Here is a 9,619-nt window from a genome sequence, read left to right on the forward strand (position 1 = left end):
TATATTTAAGTTTATTGGGTCGAACAAGGTCTAGTGTGTATTTGTTTGTTTTCCGCCGTAGACATTGATTAGCCCGGGTCGTAGACGTTGACGTGAAACGATTACGCACGACTCACAAATTGTTGCAAGTCATATTTATTGGGCACCCTCTTATAATTTATAGATAGATTCTTTTTAAAAAGACATTTACTTACTCGAACTTGAAGTTATGACCTTTAGGTGTTTAGGAGACTTGTTTTACACTGAACCACCAACCTCATGACGTATTTTCAGAAAGTTCAAATTCGATGTGTTTGTAATGGGCTTTCGGTTTTTTATGGAACATGAGTTGATGGGCTACCTAGCACCGATCACATTTTGTCATTGTGGGTCTCCACATCCCCATTTCGCACCATGTTCCGTCAAGCAGCTCATCGCCTTCTCACCCGATCAAGCTGAGTTTGTAGTTTTGAATTATATCTTAAAGTGGCTACATTTCAGATGTTCAAGCTGATGGAGTGTTTTAATAGGCATAGTAATGTTAAATGTTATATGGACCTATGCACTTGATATTGCCGATATATCACTGATATTTCTGATATCAGTGTTTTAAGTCTTAGTTCTTAATTTTTAGTGTTTAATGTTAGTATTTTAAGTCTTAATAAGTTCCTACTTGCTATAATTGTTAGTGTTTTGCAAGTTGCAAAAGGTTAATTTGTTAATGGTAGGATAGTATACTGATTTGTTAGTGTCAAATTGCCACATATATAATTTCTGCCTGATATTAAAATTGCTGATATCTCAAATATATATACTTGACCATATTTTTTCCGCATTAACTGCATAGATCTGGACTTTGGGTTTTCGCTGCAAATTAATGTAGTTATTCATTCAGCTCTGCCTAATAAAGGTTTGGTTTCGTAGCCTTAAGTCTTTGTCACATTAATAATTAGTTAGACTCGGTTTGTGTGTTTTTTTTCCATAAAAACTGATAATTTGCATAGGTTGGCCACTGATGTATCTGATTATTGAAATTCGTTCTTTAGGTCAATGGTCAGTTCTTCCTGATATTCGCTCTTTAGGTGTTCAGTTTCATTTGTTTCTTTTATTGATTGTGCTGTTTTGAGCTTTATAGTTATTTAAGCAATCATGCCTCTGTGACATTCATTAGAATCATGTAAGTTGAGTCTTTCTGGATTTTTATTATTTTCATAAGAACTGATAGTTTGCTTAGGTTGTTGTATTTAATCCATACAGTTGGATAGTTCTTCGTGATATTTGCCCTTAAGGTGTCGTGTTGTTTTGAACTTCGTAATTCAGCGGCCAAATTATTTTGATCTAAAAATTATCTGTGTAGGTTCAAGATATCTTTGAAATGTTGATTATTAATTACTGTAACTGACTCTGTCTGGCTATTTTTTGGTACACTGCTTGTATAATTTTGAGGGCTTTTATATTTATTTTTTCTGGTATCTGCCTGTATTCTAGTTGACATTTTTTTGGATAACTTGGTTTCATGCTATTTTAATAATGTGGTTTGCAAACTCTGTTCCTATGTTTTTACATTCTAAATAAGTGTTTCATTTGGACTTTTTATTGCTGCAATATTTTGTTTTTCGTAAATTTGTTTTTTACTACATATGGTTCATGGTATATGATAAAAGATCAATATTGAATTAGACATCAATTTACACATAGAATATTCAAATTAATTATAGTTGCAAATCACAATTATCATTTAGTACAAAAGAGAGAGTTCAAACATCATGATGACATATTTTAGTTTATACCCTTTAACACTATACCCTTTAACAGAAGAGTGTGAGTTTTGATTTTAGAATGTGTTACACTAATAGAAAAAGGATACTGGTAAGTGTTATGTTGTGGTCTCCGATCCATCATGGGTCGGGTCCGGTTTAGACGAATAGACAGAATTAGGAGATTAAGCTGTTTGAGTTTTGGCCAAGCCCAAAAGCTCTAATCAGGCCCAGTTTAGTTAAAGGGTTAAACCCTAATTGTCTAGTCTATATATTCTCTCCTGTACTTGTAAGTTTGTATCACTCAATAATAAGAAAACCCCAGTTATCGACAGTGGACGTAGGTCATACACCGTGACCGAACCACTTAAATCCTTGTGTCTTTTTCGTTTATTCTTTCGGTTTTACTATTGTATTCGTGTTTGTGTGTGACTCCGAACCTAACAATTGGCAACAGAGCCTGGTTCTCGATTATACACACAGTTCCGCCGCCGCTGCTCCGCTGCTACAGTTCCACCGCCGCTGCTATAGTACCGCTGCCGCTGCTACAGTACCGCCGCCGCTACAGTACCGCCGCCTCCGCTACAGTACCGCGCCGCTGCTACAGTTCCGCCGCCGCTGATTAGGGTTCCGCAGCTGCTGGTTCGTTTTTTCTGATCAGTTTCCAGTCCTTTTATTCCTTGGGTAGTTTGGTTGTTTGCTGTAATCAAAACTCAGTTTGGATAATGGCTGAGGACGGAAAGATCAAGATTGAGAAGTTTGATGGTCAGGATTTTGGATGGTGGAAAATGCAAATTGAGGATTTGCTATGTCAGAAAGACTTAATGGAAGCACTAGAAGAGAGGAAACCGGAAAGTATGAAAGATGATGAGTGGAAGGTACTTGACAGAAAAGCCATAGCTGTTATTAGACTCTCACTAGCTAAGAATGTGGCATTCAATATTGTAAATGAAACTACCACGTATGGTCTTATGAAAGCCTTGTCAAATATGTATGAAAAGCCTTCTGCATCAAACAAGGTATTTCTGATTAGACAGCTAGTTAACACCAGAATGAAGGAAGGGGCATCTGTTACCTCTCATGTTAATGACTTCAACACTATTATTTCTCGTTTGTCTTCTGTTGATATCAAGTTTGATGATGAAGTTCAAGCGTTACTCTTGTTATCCTCGTTACCCGAAAGTTGGTCAGGGACTGTTACTGCAGTTAGTAGTTCTTCTGGGAATACTAAGCTTACTTTTGAAGGAGTCCGGGATTTGATTTTAGGGGAGGACATAAGAAGAAGGAATTCTGGTGAGACATCTAGTTCTATATTGAGCACCGAAGGGAGAGGTAGGAGAAGAGAGAAAGGTAATGGCAGGGGTAGGTCAAAGTCTAGAAGAAGAAGTCAGTCAAAGCCCAGAAAAGACATTGAGTGTTGGAATTGCAAAGAAATGGGGCATTTCAGAAACCAATGCCCTAACCCCTCAATTTCAAAAGAAAAGAAAGAATCTAAGAAGGAAGTTAATCTGGCCACCGGTTCAGATGATTCAGAAGGTTCAGAAGAGACTCTTATCTGCTGTGTTGAAGAATCAACAGATTCATGGATTATGGATTCTGGTGCATCTTTTCATGCCACTTATAGCACGAAGAAGATGAAGAATCTCCACACAGGTAATTTTGGTAAAGTTCGTTTGGCTAATAATCATTCTGTTGATATCACGGGGATGGGGGATATTGAACTAAAAACTTCATTGGGCACCTCATGGACTCTAAAGGATGTTCGGGTCGTTCCTAGCCTTAGAAGAAAGCTAATTTCTGTTGGGCAGTTAGATGACCAAGGATATGATGTTATGTTTGGTGGGGGTCAATGGAAAGTTGTGAAAGGGAATCTTGTGATCGCCAGAGGTAAAAAGAAGGGCACTTTATACATGGTTGAAATTCCAGCTGATGGGGTAAATGCAGTGACCAGTGGACCGAGTCAGTCTAGTTTGTGGCACCAACGACTCGGCCACATGAGTGAAAAAGGGATGAAAATGCTCGTTGCTAGAGGAAAAATTCCAGAACTGAAGAAGGTTGAATCTGAATTTTGTGAACCATGTGTTTTCGGTAAAAAGAAGAAAGTATCTTTTGTGAAGACCGGAAAACAACCGAAAGCTCAAAAATTGGAGCTTATTCACTCTGATGTCTATGGACCAACTTCAGTCTCTTCTTTGGGAGGATCGCACTATTATGTCACCTTCATTGATGATTCGACACGCAAGGTATGGGTTTACTTTCTTAAAAATAAATCTGATGTTTTTGATACTTTTAAGAAATGGAAAACTGCTGTTGAATTGGAAACTGATTTGAAGGTGAAATGCTTGAAGTCGGATAACGGTGGTGAATACGTTAGCAAAGAATTCCGTGATTATTGTGAAGAGTACGGTATTCGGATGATCTTTACAGTCCCTGGCACTCCTCAACAAAATGGAGTGGCAGAACGAATGAACATGACGTTAAACGAAAGGGCAAGAAGTATGAGACTTAATGCCGGGCTTCCAAAGACGTTCTGGGCAGATGCAGTTAACACTGTAGCTTATTTAATTAACCGGGGATTGTCAGTACCGCTGGGTTTCAAGACACCAGAAGAAGAGTGGAAAGGTAAAGCTGCAGATTATAAGCATTTGAAAGTCTTTGGGTGTAGCGCTTATGATCTAGTGAAAAATGACAAGCTTGATGCTAAAGCTAAAAAATATGTTTTCATTGGATATGGGTCAAACGAAATGGGCTACAGGCTTTGGGATTTAGAAAGCAGAAAAGTAGTCAGAAGCAAGCATGCAACTTTTAATGAGGCTGAGTTATACAAAGATAGAAACACTTCAAAATCAAGGGTTCAGAAAGAGCAGGTTGAATATGAAATTGATGCTCAGAAAAAGACAGTTGAGTCAGCTACCGAACCCGAGACAGAAACTGAAGAAACCACAGTTCCTGAATTTGAAGATGATGATATTGGTGGAAATGAAGAGTCAGAGGGAGTCTCTGACAGTGGGAGTTCAGAGTCTGAGGATGAACAGTCTCCACAAGAACCTGACCCGCCTCAGCACTGGGTTAGGAGGTCCACCAGAATTTCTAAACAGCCGGTACGTTACAAACCTTCAGTTAATTATCTCCTTTTAACTGAAAATGGTGAGCCAGAGAGTTATTATGAAGTACTTAAGTTGAAAGATTCGCTCCAGTGGGAGCATGCTATGAAGGAGGAGATGAACTCTTTGAGTAAAAACCAAACATGGGTTTTAACCAAGTTTCCACCCGATAAAAGAGTTCTACAGAATAAATGGGTCTATAGAGTCAAGGAAGAACATGATGGGTCTAAACGATACAAAGCTCATTTAGTGGTCAAGGGTTTCCAGCAAAAGAAGGGAATTGATTATAATGAAATATTCTCTCCAGTTGTGAAGATGACCACCATCAGATTGATCTTAAGTATTGTTGCTGCAGAAAATTTACATCTAGAGCAATTAGATGTTAAGACAACATTTTTACATGGTGATCTTGACGAGGAGATCTATATGGCACAACCTGAGGGATTTCAGGTTGCCGGGAAAGAAAAATGGGTCTGCAAATTGAAGAAAAGCTTGTATGGTCTGAAGCAGGCACCTAGGCAATGGTACCTAAAGTTTGATGATTTTATGGTGAGAACTGGGTACAAGAAATGCGAGGCCGACCATTGCTGCTACTTAAAGAAGTTTAAAGGCTCATATATCATTCTACTTCTTTATGTAGATGATATGTTAATTGCAGGATCTGATATGAAGGAGATTCGCAAGTTGAAGAAACAGTTGTCTGATGAATTTGAGATGAAAGATCTTGGTCCAGCCAAACAGATTTTGGGGATGAGTATATCCAGAAAGAAAGATGGCTCCATAACACTATCCCAAGAGAAATACATAGGGAAAGTGTTAGAAAGATTCAGGATGAATGATGAGAAGACTAAACCGAGAAACACACCTTTGGGAAGTCATTTCAAACTTACCAAAGACCAGTCTCCCAGAACAGAGGAAGAAAGAACAGAGATGGCTAAAGTTCCGTATGCATCTGTTGTTGGCAGTCTCATGTACGCCATGGTTTGTACACGGCCAGACATTGCTCATGCTGTCGGGGTAGTTAGTCGTTTTATGTCGGATCCGGGAAAGGAACATTGGGAAGCGGTGAAATGGTTACTCAGATACTTAAAGGGTACTTTCAGTTTGGGGTTATGTTTTAAGGGGAAGGATACAATTCTCAGGGGTTATTCAGATGCTGATCTGGGTGGATGTAAGAAGACGTTTAAAAGCACTACTGGTTATGTTTTCACAGTTGGGGGAACAGCAGTACGTTGGATGTCCAGACTTCAGAAAAGTGTTGCTTTATCAACCACTGAGGCAGAATATATGGCAGCAGCCGAAGCAAGTAAAGAATTAGTATGGTTGAGAACTTTTCTTGAAGAGTTGGGAAAGAAACAGGCAGAGTTCTTCTTATATTGTGACAATGAGAGTGCAGTGAAACTTGCGAAGAATCTAGTCTATCATTCGAAGACTAAGCACATCGGGAGGAGATATCACTTTGTCAGAGATTTGATCAGTGATGGTGTTTTCAGTTTGAAAAATATCTCAGGTGCTAAGAATCCAGCAGATATGTTCACCAAGCCGGTGATACTGGATAAGCTGAAGCTGTGCAGAGCTTCAGCAGGCCTTCAGGAATAATGTTGAGAAGGCGAAGGGTAACTAGGAGGTGCAAAACCAGATGGGTTTTATTTTACATGTACAAGGTAATGCAGGTGAAGACATTTTACGTCTCCAAATGGGAGCAGGTTGAAATGTTTGACGCATCCAAGTGGTGGTTTAGAGAAGATGTCTCGAAGCCCAAGTGGGAGATTGTTATGTTGTGGTCTCCGATCCATCATGGGTCGGGTCCGGTTTAGACGAATAGACAGAATTAGGAGATTAAGCTGTTTGAGTTTTGGCCAAGCCCAAAAGCTCTAATCAGGCCCAGTTTAGTTAAAGGGTTAAACCCTAATTGTCTAGTCTATATATTCTCTCCTGTACTTGTAAGTTTGTATCACTCAATAATAAGAAAACCCCAGTTATCGACAGTGGACGTAGGTCATACACCGTGACCGAACCACTTAAATCCTTGTGTCTTTTTCGTTTATTCTTTCGGTTTTACTATTGTATTCGTGTTTGTGTGTGACTCCGAACCTAACAGTAAGGGAAACTAAATAGACGCTTGGACGGACATATTTGACTTTTTTTAATAGTTTAAAATGAGCGTGTCAAAATCTGGTAACCTTTTCTTAATAGTTTAAATTGAGCATTTTAAAGCTTCTCTGGCCACAGCAACAAATCAAAAACGAAAACATTTTTGTATCTTGATGTCTTTAAAAACACCGTGAAATGTGAACTTTGATAACACCAATTCATTCACTTTGCTGATTCCACAAGCAGCTTCCCTTTCAACATCATCTCTATTGACATATCTGATTCTTCAGAAAACCTGTTCTCTTGCTTTGAGCTCAATTTTGAGGCAAGAAAACAGAGAAAGAACACATTAACTTCCTAGTTTGTTTTATTTGAACAATCATTTCTTCTTGTGCAAAACTTACACTTACACTCAGTTAGTGGAGACTTTGCAACCTTAAACTTCTCTCGAACAAGTTCTTTAGAGCCCCAATCATGCCAATCATTTTTTTATACACCCACTTTGGAGTTGGGTCTTCATGTCTTCTTCATGGTTCAAATGGGGTGCTTCTTATTTAGGAAATCTCATGAGCACTGCATACAACTTTTTCAAAGTACTTCCTGAGTTTCTAATAGCAACAGATCGGTTATTTGTTTTTCAATATTACGGTTTGCTGTGGCTTGATCATCTTGGAACTGATAAAATGAATTCCTAAGAACATTTGGTGGATCACTGTCTTCATTTTTTTTTAATTAATTCAAAAGGATGACATAGCCTAGATGGCAACTATTCAAACAGCCAGCACTCCTCGTGATCATCATTTTACCAGCGGAAACATCCAATTTTCATCAATTGGTAACCATCTGAATTTAGCCAGTTATTTCCGTCAAACTTGTGCACAATGTCTCTATTAAGATCTATGCCAAGTGTCTATGTAGCAAACAGGCACTTGATTGGTGACATATTTAAGATGATAATGATGGTTGTTTTGACCCATCCCTTTGCATTTAAGATTTTATTGGAGTGTTTGTTTTATAGTATTTAGTAGTAGCAAAATTAAGTTAAATTATTTGACTAAAGACCGTGAAGAAGGTATTTAAACCCAATAGCCCATGTCAAATAATAGTTTTAACTTAGAAATAAAAGGGTGCAACCACATCAGCTTGCAGTGGGTACCCATTGAGATATGTATGAAACTATTCTACTCATATGTTGGTGCTTCAGTGGTGGCTGGTAATATTTAACATTTTTTACTTATGCTATATGCATAATACAAACCTTAATCTCATCTAGCTTCCCTACTTTATTTATATTTATATTTTGACTTTTGAGGTCTATTGGTAGTTAACAGTTCTCTGAAAAGAATTGCACTAAAAATGGTGCTTTGTTGCGGTCATCTCTAATGTGTTAGGTGCCTGCTGTTGAATAATGTGGTGACTGTGTTTTAGTTTTTATAAATTCAAAGTCCTTTGTGAATTCCTGCAATAAACATGAAAATTCTTGTTTGTGCTCTTTGTTGATTGTGTGGTTATTTTTATGTGTATGACGAAATAGTCTATTAAAATAGATTCCCAGCTCCTTCCAGTTTTGATAAGAGTTTGAGATATGGAAATTTTAATTTTATTCATACATATTTTCAAAACTCCTTTTGTTGATTTCTATGTATTGAACCTTTCTGGAATTGCAATTCAACATGTGATGATTGATTGCGGTCGTATTGTATTTATCTTGTTTTTCATGGTATTGCAGGTTGATATGGTGATTGTTCCAGCAACAACAGGCCAAATGGGTATTTTACCTGGACACGTCCCGACAATTGCAGAGCTCAAACCGGGCCTCCTTTCAGTCCACGAAGGTAACGATGTGAAGAAATACTTCATCAGCAGCGGGTTTGCTTTTGTGCACTCAAACTCCTATGCAGACATATTGGCTGTTGAGGCTGTTCCTCTTGACCGAATTGACCCGGCACAAGTACAAAAGGGTTTAAGTGAATTTACTCAGAAGCTGAGCTCAGCATCAACTGATTTGGACAAAGCTGAAGCCCAAATTGGAGTTGATGTTCATAGTGCTCTTAACTCTGCTCTTACTGGTTAAGTGTGGTGACGGGTGATGTCACCGCTTTTGTGATCTTTTTTTAGAAAACTTAAAAATAAGAGTCTTTTTCTCAACTTTCTTTATGCAAATGGGAAAACTTTGGTAGAATGTTTTTCCGTTATTGTGTGATCATGCGGAGTTTGGGATTATAATGCATCACATTTGATATCAAGTTTGGTTATCTTGAAACTTGAACAGAAATTCAAGAAATGATTTTTTTTGGTTTTGATGATGATGAAATGAAGTATAATTGTCATACATGTCTAAGATTTTGATGGTTAAAACAATCCATTTGAGTTGTATGTTAAAGTTATTGAATTGTGGTGTTGATAATAGTGGTATGGGTGACGACATTGACGACTTAACATGTTCTCTTGTAAATGCATATTACAGTCTCAACGAGTTTTGGAAATCAAATGGTTCGTAAACAGGAGTCGAGTATTGATTCTACTGAATGCTATCAAACGGTAACACGATAAGTTATAAAGCTGGTTTGTGCTTCTATCTAACCAAAAAAAAGGCTCTCAACTTTTTTTATGCAAATGGGGGAAAACTTGGGATGAATGTTTTTGCGTGTTCGGGTCTTGTTAGCCTTAGGGATTGCAGATGAA

General features: G+C 38.0%; 1 protein-coding gene across 1 annotated transcript; it reads left to right on the forward strand.

Annotated features, from left to right (window-relative positions):
* The first annotated feature begins 8,651 nt into the window (after positions 1–8,651).
* On the forward strand, positions 8,652–9,258 carry LOC143544326 (ATP synthase subunit delta', mitochondrial-like). The gene has a single exon (XM_077036445.1). The coding sequence runs from the start codon at positions 8,652–8,654 to the stop codon at positions 9,006–9,008; it is 357 nt and encodes a 118-aa protein (XP_076892560.1). The 3' UTR covers positions 9,009–9,258.
* The last annotated feature ends 361 nt before the right edge of the window (positions 9,259–9,619 follow it).

The sequence above is a fragment of the Bidens hawaiensis genome, unplaced genomic scaffold (genome assembly GCF_021521415.1).
Source record: "Bidens hawaiensis isolate Kalapana, Puna unplaced genomic scaffold, B.hawaiensis_p1.1 tig00013528_1, whole genome shotgun sequence".
Classification (NCBI taxonomy): Eukaryota; Viridiplantae; Streptophyta; class Magnoliopsida; order Asterales; family Asteraceae; genus Bidens; species Bidens hawaiensis.

Excerpts from the sequence above, each read along its gene's own strand:
- LOC143544326 (XM_077036445.1), top strand. The coding sequence starts at position 8,652 with ATGGTATTGCAGGTTGATATGGTGATTGTTCCAGCAACAACAGGCCAA.